The 22,535-nt window shown below is 40.7% G+C and overlaps 1 protein-coding gene across 4 annotated transcripts in view; it reads left to right on the top strand.

Moving 5' to 3' along the window:
• FANCL (FA complementation group L) overlaps positions 1-22,535 on the top strand; it is an 85,497-nt gene that overhangs the window by 17,942 nt on the left and 45,020 nt on the right. For 3 of the 4 annotated variants that reach the window (XM_007053275.4, XM_043543880.1, XM_037895970.2), the window contains 2 exons: positions 6,610-6,706; positions 21,080-21,148. In XM_007053275.4, coding sequence (XP_007053337.2) covers positions 6,610-6,706; positions 21,080-21,148 — 166 coding nt within the window. The remainder of the gene's footprint in view (positions 1-6,609; positions 6,707-21,079; positions 21,149-22,535) is intronic. The other variant, XM_027822241.3, reaches the window with a different exon arrangement.

The raw sequence follows: 22,535 nt of genomic DNA, 5'->3' as shown, positions 1-22,535 counted from the left end.
GTGCCAGAATTCAAGAAGGGTGTTGCTAAATTGGAGAGGGTTCAGAGAAGAGCCATGAGAATTACTAAAGGATTAGGAAACATGCCTTATAGCGATAGAATCAAGAAACTCAATCTCTTTAGTTTAACAAAGTGAAGGTTAAGGGCTGATTGCAACCAAATCTAAAAGTACCAACATGGGGAACAAATAATTAATAATGGGCTATTCAATCTAGCAGAGAAAGAGATACCACAACCCAGTGGCTGGAAGTTGAAACTATACAAATTCAGACATAAAATAAGGCTTACATTTTTAACAATGAGATTAATTAACCATTGGAACAATTTACCAAGGGTCATGGTGGATTCTCCATCGTGGACAATTTTTAAATCAGGATTGGATGTTTTTCTAAAAGATATGCTCTAGGAATTGTTATGGGGGAGTTTTATGGCCTGTGTCATTCAGAAGTTCAGACTAGATTAACACAATGGTCCCTTTTCTCCTTGAAATCTATGAATCTATCAACATCCTCTCAGATTTCTCCAGACTGTGTTTCAACCAGCCAGTTAACTCTTCTCCATGCCCCAGTGTCTTCCAAACACTGGCTAAGGCAATTGACCTATGGGTGGATGAAGTGATAGAGAGACAAAGGTGGGAGTCATCAGCATACTGAAGGCACCACAACCCCCCCATCTCCTGACTAATCCTCCCAATTTCCCTAAATATACTTTGGATGGGAGAGTGACAAGATGGAAACCTGCAGAACCCCACATGAGAGCTCCCTCAGAGAGAGAGCGAGAGAGCAGCTATCCAATAGAAAAGAACAGAGCCATCCAAAAAACAGCTCTAGCCTCTTCTGCTGGGGTCCACAAAGGAGTTAGCTTTGATATTGTTGGCATGAAGTGTTGCCATCTGGCATTTAATAATAGCATGGTGATGAAATCTTTATTCACTACCAAGAGGTCATCTACCAATGTCACCAGAGCAGTCTGTTCCATACCCTGGTTGGAACCCATACTGAAAAGAGTGCAAGAGGTCTGAGGCTACCAGATATTCAGAGTTGCTTTTCCCCCACTTTTTCAATAGCCTTAACCAGAAAAGACAGATGAGATATTGACAAGTAAAACTGTCAAGTGGTGATTTCTTCAGCAGATGCCAAACTAATACTTTCTTATGAGAAGCCATAATCTGCCCTCCCTTAAGGAAAGATGGGCAATGTCTATTGATAAAAGACCCAGTTCTTTTGTACAAGCCTTTTACTAGCCAAAAAGAACATGGTTCCTGCTTGTAATTCACAGGATGAAGTTTCCCCTGCGTATCTAAGTGAGCCCACTGGCTAAAATGCAGGCAAAGAAGACAGAGTATTTTTTATATATGTAACAACAAAACAACCGTAGGACTTTCCAGTGCTGTGAACTCTCAGACAATACATTTAGTCTTCTGTTCCCATCTACTGTGATCATCACAAGTGCATCTAATTTGCACATCCCTAGGAGCTAACAGTTCGTAGTTGATGGAATGTACCTGAGATCAAACTCCATGTTCTGGAACTGAGAGCTACAAGGTGGGGTATCAGTTTTTTTTCTACTACTGATAAGACAGTATTGTTCAAGACACAGACAAGAAGATAGTCATGTGTTACATCAACAAACAAGGTGTTCAGTCCCAACAGCTTTGCGAGGGCATGGCTGTGTGGAACTGATGCCTAGCTCATCAAGTGCATCTTATGTCTGTGTTTGGCAAGCACAGGTAGTGCACTAACAGCGAACACTGTGGGCACAGACTTCAGAGACAACATGGCCAGTGATACATCTACACTACGGAGACTATACCAGCATAGTTATGTCAGCGCACAAGTGTGCTGTGTTCTCATTTCTCCTCCAGAGCAGGGCTGAATACAAATAGTTAAGTTAAAGGCACCACAGCCCCCCATCTCCTCAGTAATCCTTTACACTTTTCCACTGATCCCACTGGTGAGCAAAAATATGCGAGAAGAGCGCATGGGTCATAGTAATTCCTCCAGCATCTAGACCAGGGTTTTCAACCCACAGCCCTCTTCTGGTCCAATCAGTGCACAGCAGTGGCCACTGACATCCTCAGGGCCATATAGGTAGTATATATATTGTGTGGATGTGGCCCAAGTAACACAGAGAGCTGCATATGCAGCCCACAATGGTTATCAGGTTGAGAATCACCGGTCTAGACTGTATTTCTATATGAATTTTGTGCACCTCAGTATCTCCTACTAATGCCATTGCACCTGCTGACTGTTCCACTTTACAGCCTGGATCCTGGGAGATTGACTATTTCTGATTTGGCATGCTCTGAAGTGCAAAAGATTCTGCTGGAATCTGAAAAGCCACTGATGGTGAAATACTAAACTCAGACATGGAAATCGGTTTTCACTAGGGCTGTTGATTAATTGCAGTTAACTCACGCAATTAACTCAAAAAAATTAATCGTGATTAATTGCAGTTTTAATCGTACTTTTAAGCAATAGAATACCAATTGACATTTATTAAATATTTTTGGATGTTCTTCTACATTTTCAAATATATTGATTTCAGTTACAACACAGAATACAAAGTGTACAGTGCTCACTTTATAATACTTTTATTACAAATACTTGCACTGTAAAAATGATAAAAGAAATAGTATTTTTCAATTCATCTAATACAATACCATAATGCAGTCTCTTTCTCGTGAAAGTGCAGCTTACAAATGTAGATTTTTTTTTTGTTACGTAACTGCACTCAATAACAAAACAATGTAAAACTTTAGAGCCTACGAGTCCACTCAGTCCTACTTCGTGTTCAGCCAATCACTAAGACAAAAAAGTTAGTGTACATTTATGGGAGATAATGCCGCTGGCTTCTTATTTACAATGTTACCTGAAAGGGAGAACAGATGTTCACATAGCACTTTTGTAGCCGGCATTGCAAGGTATTTACATGCCATATACGCTAAACATTTGTATGCCCCTCCATGTTTAGGCCACCATTCCAGAGAACACGCTTCCATGCTGATGACGCTTATTAAAAAAATAATGGGTTAATTAAATTTGTGATTGAACTCCTTGGGGGAGAATAGTATGTCTCCTGCTCTGTTTTACCGGCATTCTGTCACATATTTCATGTGACAGCAGTCTCAAATGATGACCCAGAACATGCTGCTTGTTTTAAGAACACTTTCTCTGCAGATTTGACAAAATGAAAAGAAGGTACCAATGTGAGATTTCTAAAGATAGCTACAGCACTCGACCAAAGTTTTAAGAATCTGAAGTCCCTTCCAAAATCTCAGAGGGATGAGGTGTGGAGCATGCTTTCAGAAGTCTTAAAAGAGCAACACTCCAATGCGGAAACTACAGAAACCCAAACCAATAAAAAAAGAAAAATCAATCTTCTGCTGGTGGCATCTGACTCCTATGATGAAAGTAAACATTCATCGGTCTTCACTGCTTTGGATCGTTATCAAGATCCCCTCATTAGCATGGATGTGTGCTCTTTGGAATGGGAAGCATGAAGGGACATATGAATCTTTAACGCATCTGGCATGTAAATATCTTGCGGCACCGGCTACAACAGTGCCATGTGAACACCTGTTTTCACTTTCATGTGACGTTGTAAACAAGAACATTATCTCCTGCAAATGTAAACACTTGTTTGTCCAAGTGACTGACTGAACAAGAAGTAGGACTGAATGGACTTGTAGGCTCTAAAGTTTTACATTGTTTTATTTTTGAATGCAGTTTTTTTGTACATAATTCTACATTTGTAAGTTCAACTTTCATGATAAAGAAATTATATTACAGTACTTGTATTAGATGAATTGAAAAAATACTAATTCTTTTGTGTTTATAGCACAAATATTTGTAGTAAAATAAATATAATGTGAGCACTGTACACTACGTTCTGTGTTGTAATTGAAATAAATATATTTGAAAATGTAGAAAACATCTAAAAATATTTAAATAAATGGTATTCTTGTATTATTTAACAATGCAATTAATCGTGATTCATTTTTTTTAAATTGCTTGCTAGCCCTAGTTTTCACTAGGTAATGTATAACAACTTGCCTCCAAGCTCTGCATCTCTGTTATGGATTATTTAATATTAAAGTCTTACACCTTGATTAGAGATAAAGAGAGGCTATCTGTGTACTCTTTCAGTCTGTCATCCACCAGTGGAGAGTTCTAGAGGTCAAAGTTCATTATTTCCCCCATCCCAGGCTCTAAGGGGTAAGGATTTTCAGATTGATTTTAAATTCAATAGTACATCATAGAGGATTTGCGTGTGTATTTTCCTGAGGATCTTTTCCAACATTTCAAACTGTTAAGATGGCAATTGAAATTTTTTTAAAAACAACTTTTTGCAAAGATATATTGTCAATAAATTCGAAAACAAAAAAGTATGTGTGGAAAAGTGGGAGATAGGTGTTACTTTTGCTTGGATTTTTTTATATGGTAGGTGTATATAGGTATATTATTGCACAAATATACATGGTTTCTCTATCATAGCACCCTTTCTGAAGACATTTCAAAACTTGGTAGTTTTTGCGGTGTGCCTAGTTTCCAGCGTCCATGAAATTGACTGGAGGGTCTTTCCAAGCTAAGGTCTTGAATGTGATCATGCTGCTGGCATGATGCTATTTATTTATAACAGTTTTATATGTATTTTTTTTTAATTTTTAAAGGCACACTAAGGGTTGTTAGGTCTTTACAATTGCCCTAATTTGATATTAACCATTTTTTGGACTTACCGTAAGGATTCCAGTATTTTTAAATAAAACTTTTTCACAGAACTAAAGACTTGTTTCCTTTGTTACAAGTGTGTTTGAAATAGAATATGTCCATCAGTTTCCAATGAACAGTAAACCAATTTTGGATCTTGTTCTGAAATATACAGGGCAACTGTCAAGGTAGGTTAATCTTAAATCCTAACAACCTTGACAGCGTCTCTTTAATTTTTTTTCTCTACTTTTTTGCTATCTGATCTGGTGATGCTTTGTGGCAGGCACCAGTTACACTACATATTGGGCATGACACTACATTTTTCTCTACTATCCATTTCCTTGTTTAACTATATGAAATCATGTTTTGTTTTTCTCAGCAACTATAAGTGAAGGATGGATTTAGAATCTCTTAATCCTCACTTTATAAAAACTTGCTATGGGGATCTGGTGCAAGGTTTTTGAAAAAGATGGGATTAATGATTTTCTGATTGAAAATGGAGATGTAGACTAGAGCCAAATTTATACCGGGTTTAAATGAATGCAGATCAATTGACTTAAGCTTAATTACACCTTGTCATGTAAGTCCTGAATTCAACTCTTAAATTTTCTATGGAAAATGATATTAGTGTCAAATTACCCAAAAGAACTTTGAATCATTTGATATCGTACATGAAAATTAGATGACATTATTTCATGATTAATGCATCCTTTTTCATATCCCCAACTTCTATCACTTTTCTATTAAGTTTTTTCCAATGCCTGCATATTTGATGCTGTGTGCGGTGAAGTACAAATGTTTTCCTTATTTTCTTCTTTTCACTATTTTCTTCTGCTTCTAATCCAAGAGCATGCATATCCTTCAGTTCAGACCTATTTTTTTCTGCTTTAATAAGACTTCCTCTGCCCAGCTTCTCCTGAAAGAGAGCCATTTGCCCAGTGTGCTGACTCCAGTGACTGGACTAGCATGTAATGGTTTTTATTTAAAAAACCTGTTAGGCAGGTCAGCAGGCAGAAGCTAGTTTTGAACTCGAATGGGCCTTGTCATCAGTATAGGTGATAAGTTGTGCAATACGCTTAGACTGCTTTTTATCTTTACAAGAGAATGGTATTGTAAAAGTGTCAAAATATCCACATGCCCAGTTCACTGGTAAATATTCAGCTAAGTTAGAACATCTTTGGCAATAGTTTAAACTACTCAAGGGACCTTATTTCCAAAGAATTGTATATTTTAAAATGTATTGGTCTCCATTGTAGTAGGAAACTTAAATCTGTGGCATCTTAAACAAAACTCCTGTATTGGTTACACGTTTAAAAAGTTAGCAACCTTCAGTGTGCACTTAACACTTGCTTGGGTACATGTATACTGTATAAAACTGTCATAACATGAAAGAAAATTATTGTAAATTACTTTATACCTGTTCTAATACTGTATTTTCTTTAGAAAATTGATTTGAGTATATAAACCAATACCAACTATATTTTCTAAAATAACAGTATTGATCATAAAAGAAGTTCATTGAGGAGAAAAGCAAATAGAGAACATAAAAGTCTTGTAATGTAAGAAACTGCAGAAATGGAGTAAGGAATTTGACAGAAAGTTTAATGTGTACATAAGTAGAGGCTGACAGGAACATGCTGTGTGTGTCAAAGGTTCCAGTGATGGAAAACTGAAACATAGTGCTCACTGACCACAGCATGAGCCTTGACACGCATTGTAAATAACCCAGAGATATATGACTGCATTAAGTAGTAGACTGATGTATTAACAGCAGTAAATCTACAATGGCTGGCATGCAGGACTTCCACTGATTAATACTTGTAACAGACTAATTAGGAATATAGCAAAGATTACGAGTTATAATTCCCTCTTATACTACCAGAGTTTTCTTTTCCTTTCAGAGTCGTATATGTAGATACTGGCCTTAATACCATCAAGCTAAAAGGAGAAGACTCTTGTGGTCGACAGCATCTAATCACACTGAAGTTAAATGCAAAGGTGAATTTATTTGTGGGAAAATACTTTAAGAAAATATGAGCAAAAAGGATGGATTCCTCTTTTTTTTTTTTTTTTTTGTCTTTTATAATGAAGTTAGTGAACTGGTTTCTTTCCAAAAGGTCTTGCGTGCTTGTCCTTTATCTTCAGGTGGTTTGAACAATGATTAAATCAGTGAACGTTGTTCTGAAGACTTTTTTTTTTAAGACCAGTTTAAAACTCACACTGTATAATAGTAATCTAAAAGTATCTTTTGATATAAAGTTGTACACCATTTGCAAAATCCTTCTGTTACAGGTTAGCATCCAGTGCCATTTCGGAAACCTTCATTCTTTGAGTGCTTGCTCATGTTCATTCCAATGTAGGTGTGCATGTGCCACATGCACTGTTGCTGGAAAGTTTGTCCCTCAGTGGTATCTGTCGGGTCGGCTCTGGTGCCCCCTGGAGTCATGCCCTCATGGTGTGGTATATAGGGTCCTGCTGCCCCGCTGCTCCCTCAGTTCCTTTTTACCACCCGTGACAGTTGCTGGAACATACTCATCTCTTGCATCTCGCAAGTGTTGCTCTCAGTGGACTTTATCTGTAAATAAATTGTAAATAGTTATCATTCAATTACATTAGTGTAGTTAAGTAAGTATAATATAGTTAGCAGTGTTCCTCACCTTGTGGGGTAGCCTGCATTGGGCACCAGGATATGCTTCAGTCCCAGGGTTTCAAACAGTGTGTGGTATGCATGACCTGCATGATAACTGTCTTAAGTTCCTGGGAGAGGCCCACGTTCAAGAATGGTGCAAGATCTGTAGGGGTTTCAAACTCAGGACTAAAAAGGACAGGGACAACAGACTTAAGTTCCTCCTGATGGAGGAGGCTCTTTGTCCCACCTTGGAGCCTCAGGCGGAATTGGCACCGAGCACTTCGATGTTGGTCAGAAGTGCCCCAGCATCCTTGAAAAGAGGTATAATGCCATTCCTCCTCACCGGCACCGTGGAAGGATTGAGTGCCAGCGGCCTGGGCTTCCTGGCTCCATCATTCATCCCTAGGTGCACAGGAAACTGGCACCAGCCTCTTGGCATTACTCGTCATCACCGGTGCCAAAGAAAAAGCACAGGAAGATAGACTGGGGGCGCTCCCTGACCCTGAGACCTGCGATCAATAGGGACTCAGAAAGCGTGCGACCCATGCTGGGCCACTCTGAGGCTCTGACAGGGCGTGTGGCTCCATTGACTTTTGGCCCTGGGAAAAGTGCCATTGAATCCAGTGCCAATGGATTCCCCACCTAGGGATGGCCACTGTGGCATGTTGTCCCTATCTTTTCCATCAATGCCAGAGACCTTTGAGGCTGGGAGGAACCTTCTTTCATTCACGATGCCACCATCCCTGGCTGGTCGTGAACTGTCTGCAGCAGGTCCGGCACCATGGGACGCCGGGCACCAAGGCAGGTGCCTTTGAATGCAAGCCTGCAATGATGGCACATCACTGCTCTCCTTCGTGGCACTGCTCTCCTGTGCTGGTCAGCACTGCACCACCGTGATTGCCCAGGAGTGAGTCCTCCGGCTTGGTTTCGGAGGCAGAATCCTATGCCTTGCCCAGGAGCAGACATTGCTCCGACCAGAGACGCCTAGCACCGGACATGGGACAGGGTATAGCCAGAGGAGGAACAGGGGCTACAAGAGAGGGCCTCCATCTCAACCCTCACTTGCCCAGATATCTGCCCCCTCGAGACACTTGGCAGGGTCCAAACAGACCTTTTGAAGGTACACATGAGGATGGTATACCAGGACAGCCTCTGGATCCTATTTCCCCTACGTTTGTGGACTGGTTGTCCCACTTCTACTGGACATGGACCCGCATTACCATGGGCTGTTGGGTATTGCGCATGGTGGAAGTGGAATATATCCTGCAATTCAGTTGTTCCCCTCCTTCCCACCCTCCCTTCCTATCCCTTTTCAGGGACCCTTCTCATGAAACTTTTAGCCTAGAAGGTGCAGTTGCTTCTAAGGGTGGGAGCAGTGAAAGAGGTTCCAATGGAGCTAAGGGGACGGTGGTTCTACTCCTGTTACTTTATGATCCTAAAAGCCAACGGTGACCTCAGACTGATCTTGGATCTGCGAAACTTCAACAGATTCATGAAGAAGCTGAAGTTCCACATCGTCTCTCTGGCTTTGATTATCCCCGCTCTGGATCCAGGGGACTGGTATGCCACCCTTGACTTAAAGGATGCATATTTGCACATTGCTATCTCTCAAGGTCTCAGAAGATACATAAGATTTATGGTAGACCACAAGCATTATCAGTTCATAGTGCTACCCTTTGGTCTGTTGGCAGCTCCTTGGGTGTTCATGAAGTGCATGGCAGCCTTCCTGAGGAGGAGAGGGGTGCAAGTATACCTCTACCTGGACAACTGGCTGATCGAAGGTCGATCCAGAGACCAGGTGGAGGCACACGTCAGATTGATACAGTCAGCTTTCCAGGATCTGAGACTATTGATAAACATGCAAAAATCAACACTTTCTCCAGTACAGAGAATAGATTTCATAGGGGCAATCCTTGACTTGAAGTGGGCCAGAGTGTTTCTCCTAGAGAGCCGATTTATAGCTGTAGAGGCATTCATACGAAGTCTATGGAGTCACCTTATCACAACAACGAGGAACTGCTTGAAGCTTCTGGGACACTTGGCATCCTGTACCTATGTGGTGCAACATGCACGTTTAAATCCCCTTCAGTCTTGACTGGTGTTGATATATACATACTAGACCAACACCATCTGGACAAGGTGGTCTGTCTTCCACCATCGGTGATTTCCACCCTCGTTTGGTGGTGGCTGGATCTGGAGATGCTGTGTGCAGGCATTCCCTTCTCAAGACCTGAACCTGCAAAGTCTCTAGTCACGGACACTTTGAAGATGAGATGGGGGAGCCCACTTGGGGACCCTCAGGACCCAGTGTCTCTGGTCATCGGAGGAGCCAGAGTTACACATCAATGTGAGAGAGTTAAGGGCAGTGTGTGTAGCCTCCCAAGCGTTCTGACCCCACCTGGAGAGCAACTGTGTAGTGGTCCTCACAGACAACACAACAGTAAGGTTTTACATAAACAAGCAAAAGGGAGCTTGCTTCTCTCCATTATGTAAGGAGGCTCTGAGCTTATGGGACTTTTGTATGGTCCATTCCATTCACCTTGAAGCCTCATACCTACTGGGGTCACAGAATGAGTTAGTGGACTATCTCAGCAGATTCTTTTCCATCCACCACAAGTGGTCCATTCGCCCAGACATCTTGAACACTGTTTTCCAGAAGTGGGGATTTCCCCAGCTGGATCTATTCACAACAAGGCACAACAGAAAGTGCCCTCAGTTTTGCTCCTTCCTTGGACACAGTTCAGATTCACTCACGGATTCTTTTCTCCTTCCCTGGATTGGATGGCTCTTCTATGCGTTCCCTTCCACTCCTGTCATTCACAGGGCCCTGTTCAAAGTCATGCCAGCACTGGTTCACCACTCTGCTGGACCTCTCGGTAAACACACCATTCAGCCTGCCACTGTTCCCAGACTTGATCTCTCGGGATCCTGGTCACCTGTTCTACCTGAACCTCAAATTGCTTCACCTGGCGGTATGGAAGCTCCATGGCTGAACCCAGCAGAACGGTCCTGTTCAGCATAGGTTCGTGAGGTGCTGTTGGGGAGCAGAAAACTGTTGACTAGAGCCACTTACCTGGCAAAATGGAAGAGATTGTCGATCTGGTTGATGCGTAAAGGTGTTTCACCTACTGAGTCCTCACTGAACTTTATTTTGGATTACTGCTTCATTTAAAGGAGGAAGACCTAATTGTGTCTTCCATAAGAGTCCATCTAGCTCCGATCTCTGCATTTCACCCCTGGGTGGGCGGCCGGTCAGTATTCTGAAACTTAATCTCTGGCCGCTTTCTGAAGGGGTTGGAATGACTCTATTTGCAGTACGTCAACCACACCTCCTTGGGATCTTAACTTGGTTCTGACGAGGTTGATGGAGGCCCCCATTTGAGCCACTGGCAACATGCTCTTTGGTCTATCTGTCCTGGAAGATGGCCTTCCTTATTGCCATCACCTTGGCTAGGTGGGTTTCAGAGATCCAGACCCTTACCTCTGAGTCGCCATACAAAGTCTTTTTCAAGGACAAGATGCAGCTGCAGCCACGCCCGTCATTTCTTCCGAAGGTGGTCTCACAATTTCATAGTAATCAGGACATCTTCCTCACAGTTTTCTATCCTAAGCCGCATGCAAGCAGGGAGGAACAGAGGCTCCAATCGCTGGATGTGAGATGTACACTTGCTTTCTAGATAGAGAGAACCAAGCCCTTTAGAAAGACCACTAAACTGTTTATAGCCATTGTGGACGGGATGAAAGCAGTCCAGTGTCAAACCAGGGAATCTCATCATGGATCACATTGTGTATCCTCACTTGTTATGACCTGGCAAAAGTCCCAGCTCCTTGTTTGAAGGCTTACTGTATGAGAGTGCAGGTGTCATCGGCGGCGTTTGTGGTGCAGGTTCCAATCAAGGATATCTGCAGAGCAGCGGACCTGGTCCTCAGTCCATACGTTTGCATCCCACTACGCCATCACCCAACAAGCCAGAGATGATGCAGGCTTCGGTTAGTAACCATTTTTCATGATCACTTAGTCAGAAGACTAAGCCTGTAACAGGTGTTAAAGAATGTTAGGTTGCTTCTTTAGCCACTTACTGTGTAATGTGTGGAGATGAAGAGAAGGTATGGGAGACTACAGTGGTGTCTTTGGGTAAAAAGAAAACATTCAGCGTTTCTAGGCTAAATAATTGGCCTGTTTTGATAGCATTCCCTTCTACATATTCGTACCTTCAGTAATTTATCCTTGTATCTTGTACTTGAGTGGTGAAAATTTCTGACTGAATTTCATTATTTGAACATTTTTGCAGAACAGTGCAGCTATTTCTTAGAAGGAGGTTGGGGAAAAGAATGTTCCTTCTTTCTGTTTAAAAACAAAAATTTTGAAGAGGAATTTCAAATCTGAGATGGCAGAATAGCTGTTAAATTCTACATAAATAGCATATAAGATTTTTGAATTGGTGCAAAAACTGTTTATTTGAAAGACCCAGAAGAAGATGAAAGACCTAGAAAACTCAGTTATCCAGGTAGATCAAATTCCTATCGTACTCTGGTTCACCCTGTCCCATTTTCCACCAGAGTGTTGCCACCTTCTTTCTAGGAAGTAGTGCTTCTCTAAAGCTGATGATAAACAATATTTCACACTTACTTTTCTAGGCAGATACCTTTTTGTCACCATAACTTGTCTCAAATGTTCTATCTTCTGCGTTTGTGAAATAATCCTGCCTTAATGTTCATAGAGGGATTGCTACATGAATCTCATAAAGTTAGAGACAGAGATTTTTGCATTTGGATAAGAGACAACTTTTCATACCTGTAACTCAGGGGTGGGCAAACTACAGCCTGCGTGTCACATCCAGGCCGTCAGACATTTTAATCAGGCCCTTGAGCTCCAGCGGGCAGCGGGGTCAGGAGCTTGCTCCACTCCGGCACTCCAGCTGGGGAGCGGGGTCAGGGGCTTGCCCCACTCCGCGTGGCTCGTGGAAGCAGCGGCATGTCCCCCCTCCGGGTTTTATGCATAGGGGCAGCCAGGGAATTCCCCAAGTGCCATCTCTGCAGCTCCCATGGGCTGGGAACCATAGCCAATGGGAGTTGCAGGGGCGGAGCTTGCAGACGGTGGCAGCATGCAGAGCCCGTCCGCATAGAAACTGGAGGGGGGACAAGCCACTGCTTCCAGGAGCTGCTTGAAGTAAGCGCCACCTGGAGCCTTCACCCCTGACCACCTCCTGTGCCCCAACCTCCTGCCCCAGCCCAGAGCCCCCTCCCATATCCTGAACCCCTCATTTCTGGCCACACCCTGGAACCCACACTCCCAGCCCAGAGCCCGTACCCCCTCCCATACCCCAACCCTCTGCCTCAGCCCGGAGCCCCCTCCCATACTCCAAACCCCTCTGCTCCACCCCCAGCCTGGAGCCCCCTCCCGCACCCTGAACCCGTCATTTCTGGCCCCACCCCAGAGCCCGCATCCCCAGCCAGAGCCCTCACCCCCTCCCACACCCCAACCCCCTATTTCATGAACTTTCATGGCCCGCCATACAATTTCCATACCCAGATGTGGCCCTCAGGCCAAAAAGTTTGCGCACCACTACTGTAAACAGTATTTCTGTGATTGACAAGTCAATTTCTAGCAATTAGCCCTTTTTAAAAATAATTTTCTGCTTTTATAGCTGTCTAAGAGGCCATCTAAGTTGTAGCGGTCTTTTCCCAGCTTCCTTTGGACAGCAGTGCTGCTCAGAATCTCGCCCCACCCCCCCCACATGCACCTCTCTGCCCCGGTATGCCCCCCTACACCAAGGTTTCTGAGGAGGTCTTCAGAGAACAGCCTGTGGCTGTCTTCCTCAGTTCCAGCTCTGGGGGAATTCTGGGGATTTTAGAGCTTTTATGTTGCTCTGTCCCTATATCTAGTGTAAAAGGGCTGGAGCAAGGGTGAGGATCTGATGATCAGAACAGAGGATGCATGGGAATCCAATCCTGCATCAATGAGCATAGCTAAGCATCTACCAAGTTGCTTCTGTTGAGCAGATACCTCCCTTCTTTGGTATTATCTAATGAAGACCACATTTTAGCCTATCCCTGTACTGTATGAATACTTTGAGGATCAAGACCATCATGTTAATTGCACTACTGAGTATCTGATTACTTTTATATACTCTTTTTAGTACAGTAGTTTAAAAATCTCAGAGACTTCTAGTAGGAAAAGGAAGTTTTAGTATTTCAGTAGTTTCATATGCTAACAACTGAGAACATAGTGCAATCACCCCAGATTGTAATTCATAGTCATCAATCAACTCTTTTTCAGAAGATTATAGTAGTGAAATGATCAATTGTGTTTGTCCTTTTTAAAAATGTCTGACATTTAAACTTGCTGCAAAAAAATAAATATATAAAACATGGTTGGTGACATAGGAATTTAGATTTTTCACTAGTACACATATTAAACACATGGAAAAGAATGCTCATTACGTTTTACGGAAAGCTTTGTGATAGTCATTCATATCTTCTTCTTTGGGAAATATCTTCTGCTTAATTTTTGTTATGTTGTTTCTATTGATAACACCAGTACTTGGATTTCCCTTTGTATTTCCTGAGCACTTACTGTCCGTTCTCTCCTATGATCCATCGAAGTGTTCAGTTGTCCAATCTTGTCTTCTTCAGAGGCCATATAGAGAAATGGGTTTGTGTACTCTTTTTGTGCCCACCCCCATCAAATATTGGTTATGTAAATAGCTGAATTAACTTGCCATGTTGAAGAAGAAATTGTATGAAGTGTAAGATGAAAATCTTCCAACACTTGTGTCTGGTCATTGCCTTTTTTTCTTGGATTCCCTGCTATTTGTTCCACATGATATGTTTCATCTGCACAAACTTTAATTGAAGTAGCAGTCACTCTCTTTATACTCCATTCCCCTGCTACTGATTACTTCTGCTGCTTATGTTGGTAAGTATGATGAGGTTCTAGCATTGACCACATTGTCAACATTCTTTGGGCTTGTCTACGCATAAAATGCTATCGCAGCACAGCTGAGCTGCTGTGGTACTTCAGTGTACGAAACTACCTACAGTGATGGGAGGGGTTCTCGTGTCAGTGTAGGTAATTCACCTCCCCAGGAGGTGGTAGCTAGGTTGATGGAAAAATGCTTTTGTCAATGTAGCGCTGTGGGCAAGGAAACTTAGGTCTCCTTAACTACTCCAGTCAGTGAGGTGGATTTTTCACACCCCTGATGGACCTAGTCAAACTGACCTAATTTTCTAGTCCAGGTTTTGTACTTTTCAGATTCAGGTACTGCTGACATTCTCAAAAGAAAGAGAATTGGTTTTGAGGGATGGTGGGGGGTAGGCAAGGAAATTAGGAAACAATTTATTTTCCTTTCTGTAGAGCGAAAGGAGAAAGGCAGAATCCAAATGAAACCAGACTTTTGCTGGTAAGAAGAATGATTTATTAAGAGTTGGAGGGCTCAGTTTAATTTAGCTGTAAAGGCTGAAAGTAGTTGTCAGTATGTGTTGGTTTCTTGTGGGGATGTTTGGGCTCAGGAGGGTCAGTAACAGATACAGACCAGGGTATTTAGAGAACTGTTCTCCTTCATCAATTGTAAGTTGATATCTAAATAATACATTTTAAACAAGCAGGAGAAAAAAAATTTCAGAAAACCAGGAGTACATGCTTACATTAATATTCAGTACTTGGGTGTTTTTTTATTTTGACTGGCATATAAGTCACACAAGACTGAGTTGGATTGCTTTTTTAATAGTCTTCAAGACAACTAGAAATTATACAATTTTGTGTCTAGTATTCTTGGATTAGATGTTTACTTTAACATGAGAAGAGTGAAATTTTCAGGGGACAAGTTCTATTGTAGATGATTGAAGTACTGTGTCGTGTTAAATGGTTTTTCATAAGGTTACCAAGTGCTTTAGAAGAAATCCCTAAATATTTTCTTGTCCATCTATTTTATAGTTTGGAAAGGTCCTCAAAATGCATCCATATCTCATTATCAGATAAACTTATGATTTCTAAAAAGAAAAGGAGTACTTGTGGCACCTTAGAGACTAACCAATTTATTTGAGCATAAGCTTCACGAAAGCTTATGCTCAAATAAATTGGTTAGTCTCTAAGGTGTCACAAGTACTCCTTTTCTTTTTGCGAATACAGACTAACACGGCTGTTACTCTGAAACTTATGATTTCTAAAATATTATATCCCCTCCTCAAGGCAATTTTTGAGTTACCATCTACAATAAACTAGCTGATTAAGTCATATTTATTAAGTATTTATCCTATGAACTAGCTAGTCATTTATGTGGTTGAAAGAGGCGGAATGTTGTGAGGGTAGTATATAAAGACACTAGAATCGAACCTGAGGTTGCTGTTTGGAAGACAGAGTGTAGTTCAGTCAAAAATAAAGAACTCTGCACCAAAACTTGTAACAAATATTTGGTGTATGCCGGGGTGGGCAAACTTGTTGGCACGAGGGCCACATCTGGGAATAGAAATTGTATGGTGGGCCATGAATATTCACAAAATTCAGGTTGGGGTGCAGGAGGGAGTGAGGGCTCTGGTTGGGGGTGCGGGATACGGGGGGGAGCCAGAAATGAGGACTTCAGGGTGCGGAAGGGGGCTCCAGGCTGGGGCGGGGGGAATGAGGGCTCCAGCGGGGGGGTATGGGCTCTGGGGTGGTGCTGGGGATGAAGAGTTTGGGGTATAGGTGGGTGCTCCGGGCTGGGACTGAGGGGTTCAGAGGGTGGGGGGGGGGAGATCAGGGCTGTGGCAGAGGGTTGGGGTGTGTGAAGGGATACAGGCTCTGACTGGGGTTGTGGACTCTGGGGTGGGGCTGGGGATGAGGGGTTTGGGGTGCAGGAGAGTGCTCTAGGCTGGGACCAAGAGGTTCAGAGGGCAGAAAGGGGATCAGGGCTGAGCCGGGGTTTGGGGCATGGGGGGTGAGCGCTCGGGCTGGGGATGAGAGGTTTGGGGTGCAGGAGGGTGCTCCGGGCTGGGATTGAGGGGTTTGGAGGGCGGGAGGGGGATCAGGGCTGGGGCAGGGGGAGGCTTAGGGGTGCAGGCTCCAGGTGGTGCTTACCTCAAGCGGCTCCCGGAAGCAGTGGCATGTCCATTCTCCGGCTCCTACGCAGAGGCGCGTGGTTCCCGCCCAATGGGAGATGTGGGGGAGGTGCTAGGGGTGGGGGCAGCATATAGAGCGGAGCCCCCTGGCTTCCCCTACACTTAGGAGCTGGAGGGAGGCCATGCTACTGCTTCTGGGAGTCATGTGGAGTGGCCCCCGACCCTGCTCCCCAGCTGGAGCTCTGGAGTGGGGCAAGCCCCAGACCCCACTCCCCAGCAGGAGCTCAAGGGCCGGATTAAAACAGCTGGCAGGCCGGATGCGGCCCGCAGGCTGTAATTTGCTCAAACCCTGGTGTATACTATATCCCTTTTCCCACCCCTTATCTCTGTCTTTTTTTAGGTTGCACATTCCTGGCACATGTTGAGGATCACTGAAAACTGAAGCAAAATTAGAAGTATTCAGTAATGCAGAGCTAGATGCTAAATCTTGTGTTACGGAACTTGATCTGGTTCTGTTGAAATTATAGTCCTTCCGTCTCTCATTTCGCTTTTAGACAGTTGGGTACATTTTTGAGATTCTAGATAACTATTCTACTGAATGTAATCAGACTAATCTTTTTCTTCTGAAAATACTTGCTTTAATTCATCTTACTCAAAACTTACTTATTTGCATACTTAATTTGTATTTCAGAGGAGAAGGTGCTTTTCTGAGTACAAAACACACCTCTTAGTCATGGATAAAACATTAACAAAATTGGTTTGATTTCTGTCAGTATTTATTTTCTATTCTGTGATGGGCTGATGTGCGGATAACAGGAAGTAGATCAGCTACTTGAAGTTGCACATCTTGTGAAGTTTTGAGGTGATACAGCAAAAATTCGATCCTTACAGCAGGCACTTCTGAGGATGAAAAAGAGGATTCTTCCGGCAGTAGTTTATGTGGTAGGTTGTTTGTGGCTCCAAATATATTTTTTATATATAATTTGTTAGGCAAATACTCAAATATTCAATTAAAGTTTTTCTAAATTGGTAATTTAATTTGACTTGTAATACAAGGTGGTAGGGCTGTCAAACGATTAAAAAAATTAATCGTGAGATTAAAAAAATAATTGCAATTAATCACGGTTTTAATTGCAGTGTTAAACAATAATAGAATGCTAGTTATCTAAATATTTTTGGATATTTTCTACATTTTCAAATCTATTGATTTTAATTACTACACAGAATACAAAGTGTACAGTGCACACTTTATATTATTTTATTACAAATATTTGCACTGTAATAAAGATAAACAAAAGAAATAATATTATTCAATTCACCTTATACAAATATTGTAGTGTAATCTCTTTATTGTGCAAGTGCATTATAGGGTAGGGAATTACAGGTACGATCCCATACCTGTAAACAAACTTGTTTGTCTTAGCAATTTGCTGAAAAGAAGTAGGACTGAGTGGGCTTGTAGGCTCTAAAGTGTTACATTTTTTTTTTTTGAGTGCAGCTCTGTAACAAAAACCAATCTACATTTGTAAGTTGCACTTTCATGATAGAGATTACACTATAGTACTTGTATGAGGTGAATTGAAAAATACTATTTATCTTTATTACAGTGCAAATATTTGCAATAAAAATAACAAAGTGAGCACTGTACACTGTATTCTGTTGTAATTGAACAGAATTCAATTTAATTTGAATTAATTTGTTTTGAGTTAATCGCTTGAGTTAACTGTGATTGACAGCCCTACAATGTGGTGATCTCTAACTTGTATTTACTATTTATAAATTTAACTTTAACATGAAGTGTGATTGAATTTGTGTTCTTTATCATTTTGACGAGGTCTGTGCCCTCTGGATCCTTATTTACTTTTATATAGAGCCTCATACTGAAAGATACCAACATGCTTTCCTAAATGATGTACAGTGGAAACAATGGTTCTGTTTAGTAGAAGTGTATAAGGTAGAGGCTGGTAATTAGCTGGTGCACAAAATACAGCATGATACTGTGAGGTGAGAAAAGTTTGGCCAAGACATTTAGGGCAAAAAATGCCATAGGAATTTTTTTAATTCACATAAAGCAAGTAGGAATGCCGTTTTCACCATCACATCTGAAAGACCCCCAAAAAATGCATAGAATTCATTTTACCTACCTATAAAAGACAAAGGAATCCATTGACTAACACTGCTGGGATTTTAACTTGTGGTCCCAAGATTGATGCTGGTCCCTAGCATGGAAAACTTGTGTTGGCTTAGTTTGTTCATAATTTCAGGCATTGTGATCAAATTTCTTACACTTGTAGGACAGCAAGTATACTTTTATGCAAGCTATGAAATATTTAATGAAAAATGTAATGGCAAATTGCTAGGATAAATGGCAAAATACATTGCTTCTGCAGGTGAAAGAACCCTATAAATGTTTCTTGCCCAGTTGTTTCAGTTTCCTTTCCCGGTGTTCATTTTTTAACTTGTCTGCAAGTCATGACTGTGACTGAAACTAGTGTGATTAAAATGGAAAAAGGCAAAAGCTTATTCAAGCAATAAGTTTCCTTTAAAAAGTGGAAATCCAGCAAGGAACTTACCTTAGCTGACTTAGTTTAACAGTTAGAAGGGCTAAGTGGAAATTTAAACAGCAAGTGGATATATACTTATTTTTTATTAAAAAAAATAAACATAGCATGCATCAGTCAGTAGTCCAATAGACTAAAAGGGAGTCAGGAGAATGATCAAAGAGGATACGGATATTGCAGAGAAACAAAGTTTCTATACACTATTCTTTACCATAGGGGATAATGGGAAGTTACCTGGAGCAGATCTAAAATTTGCAGATAATAAAGATGAGGTTTTCTGTCAAACCTCACATGTCAGAAAAGGGGTTCTAACAAACTGATGATCAAAATTTCAGTAAGTCACCAGGACTAGTGATGAATTTATGGGGAAGATGGGAGGAGACTTATATCATCTTTATAAGGTTGAACCACTTTTTAACCAGTTAATTAGGGTCTCACTTTTTAAAGAAAAGTCTTATAAAATTAATACACCATTTCATTAATGAGGAAAACAGTTGTCCTTCTCTTCTTTTGGTCTCTGCCCCTACTCCTCCCTCATTCATACCTTCTCAACTAATCATTGTCCCTTCTCCTAAAATGCTGAGGAGTTATTCTCATACCTCTAGTGGTTTCCAGTGCTGCCTGTTCTTCCTGTAGCATATAATGGGACTTGGGTAGGGGTAAGGTGAAGGAGGAGAAACATGCTGATTGGGGTCATTGCTGTATTGGATGCAGTGGTAGAAGCGTTCAGATCAACAATCACATCTCTCATGTGGGCTCTGGTAGGGGCCACGGTATTATCCCCTCAAGAAAAAGCCCCACTACACACTTGCTTATCATGATGGGGATACATTTTTTTTTTTGTATATGTAATACTTGTATATTCTCTGAAGAATTGGTAGAGTCAGTTGGTGGAACTGGAAAAGTTGTATTGGATTGAGCCATGTAACTTTTTAGGTCACAAGGTCATAACGTTTTTGATAGTGGGTGCCTTTGAAATGGGTGTATTCCTATGAAATTAATTCTTTTTTTCCTTTTATTTGTGTAGAAAATGGAGATGCCTAGTTTCTCTTTCACAGATTACATAGTGTAATGCTTACAAAAAGCAATAAACTGGGTTAGTGTAAAGAATGATTAAGTAAAGAATTAAACTTTTGAAATTGAATCAGATTTCATATTTGTATATAGCCTGTTGATTTTTGTTCTGGCTATTTTTTCTTCCCTTGGCATTCTTTCTTTTAATGTGATTGTTTTAAAAAAATGAGAATATGTTAATCACACACCCAAGTTTATCGGTTTTTGAAGAAGTGGTACACAGTTGCAATTCAGGTTTCAGAGTAACAGCCGTGTTAGTCTGTATTCGCAAAAAGAAAAGGAGTACTTGTGGCACCTTAGAGACTAACCAATTTATTTGAGCATAAGCTTTCGTGAGCTACAGCTCACTTCATCGGATGCATACTGTGGAAACTGCAGAAGACATTATATACACAGAGACCATGAAACAATACCTCCTCCCTCCCCACTCTCCTGCTGGTAATAGCTTATCTAAAGTGATCACTCTCCTTACAATGTGTATGATAATCAAGTTGGGCCAATTCAGTTTCACTAGTGGAAGGTTTTGAACAGGTGGTAATACTGCTTTTCATATATTGGTGAGTATCACAGCAAATTGGAAGTTGAATCCTAGGCTTGGGAAGAGTTTTTAAACATTTCTAAACCTGGAAAAATAACTTAGGAATGCAAATGCAGGTTCTTCCATTCATTGGTCCTATATTAATATGAAAAGTATTAGCCTTTCTTTAAACAGGATGAGGAAAAGATGGGAAGAAACATTCTTACTCCATCTTGAATTCTCCCCGTTTGTCTTTTTTAGAAAAATATGTATGTTTGAAAACATTGTACACTTTACAAACTGATAGCTCTCCGGCTTCAATGAAATCTGCTATACTGAAATTTTTCTGTAAATGAAAGTTTCTTGTTTAAATGATAACTGCTAACATTTTATTACTGTCTGGGGAATAATTTACATATTTTCATTGGTATTCAAGGTATTTGAGGCTCTCAAATGTCCTTATCAAATTCTCTCATCTGATATCAAGTTTTCCCCAACAATGCATCAGCTTCACTGGCAAATCACAACAATAATTAAAGTGTTTTTTTCCACAGTATCCTACAGAACCACCAAATTGCTTTGTAGACTTCCCTGTTGAATTTGCTCTCTCTTGGATTCCACAGGTAAAATCCATACTGTGTCCTTTTCTAATAACTAAGATTATATTTACTTACCAGCTTAAAGATATATTTACACTGTGTTTCTGATACGACAGGTCTGTGGTAATGTTGTATTTAAAAAGAAAAACAGGTTTGACTGTTTTGACCCCTCTTCCCATTTGTTGGTATTTTTTCCTTCACACATGCTTGGGAAAATGCTATATTTAGTGCATTCATATTTAATTCTCCAAAGTTCACAGTTTTAAATTAATTTGCTTTCATTGGTTTTTCAATTTTTAAAATGTTTCCTGAACCTTGTAGACGTACTCTGTGTCAGCAGTAAGTCCCCACGCCATCTCTTACACACTGGACTGCTGAAACTCCAAATATTTATGAATGATACTGGGAAATATATGCATGAGAAAGTAATTACTTATAACAGGGGGAAAAGCTCCCACTAAACCTTGATGAATATTTTCTAAAACAAATAGAAATCCTTTATAATATATGTAGCTTAATAAGAGCAGTTGAGTATTATACGGTATCGTAAGTTTAATGATTTGTTCTAACTAAGAACCAAATGCCATTACTTTCCTTTTTTGTGGAAGGCCTGATGTTTCTCATGCATTATTTCTTGCATCTCTCCCTTCAATAGCAGTGCATGTTCTTGGTAACGGATTTACAGACAAATTAACTGGAACACTCTATAGAAAATATTTGATATTTGTTCTTAAATTAAATAAAACTAAACATTGTTTTTTGTAAATATTACATATTTAAAAAATCTTGTCCTTGTCAGATAGTTAGGGTTTCCACCTATTAATAAAAAGTGTGCAACTGTATGTAAAACATTAATTTCTTGTGGTGTGGCATAAAGATTGTATCAGTACGAGTTTAGGATGGTCGCATAACTTCTGAGTGGCAAAACTCTGAGTCTTGTCACTTTCAGGATGACATACTTATTGCATTGGGAATTTGATGAAGGAACAACTGCAGATCTGGGCAAGAATATATATATATAGGAAATAATAAATATATTTTGACATTTCACAGTTTTGTTTTCACTTTCAGAGCTTTGGTTGATTCTATACATCTTACATGCATATTGTATATTCTGTAAATTGTAGCGGCTTTGTTGCTCTTGTTGTAAATACTGACTTTTATATTGTGTATGCATATATCACTTTCAAAACCTTTTTTAAAGCCACATATAAGCTGTGTAAATTCATGTTTGTTTAACTTTGGAAAATATTTGAGTTGATTTTTTTTTGATAGACTGAAAAATATATGCTGACTTAAGTTAAAAGCATCACAAATATTCTCAATAAATTTCAGCTCTGATAGTTTACTGCTGATAACCTTAAGAACTACCACCTGGAGTAACTTAAAAAATAAAAGTGGTTTTAAACAA

This window comes from Chelonia mydas, chromosome 3, assembly GCF_015237465.2.
Source record: "Chelonia mydas isolate rCheMyd1 chromosome 3, rCheMyd1.pri.v2, whole genome shotgun sequence".
NCBI classification, from domain to species: Eukaryota; Metazoa; Chordata; order Testudines; family Cheloniidae; genus Chelonia; species Chelonia mydas.
The sequence above is the reverse complement of the archived record's forward strand: the minus strand, read 5'-3'. Positions and strand labels throughout refer to the sequence as shown.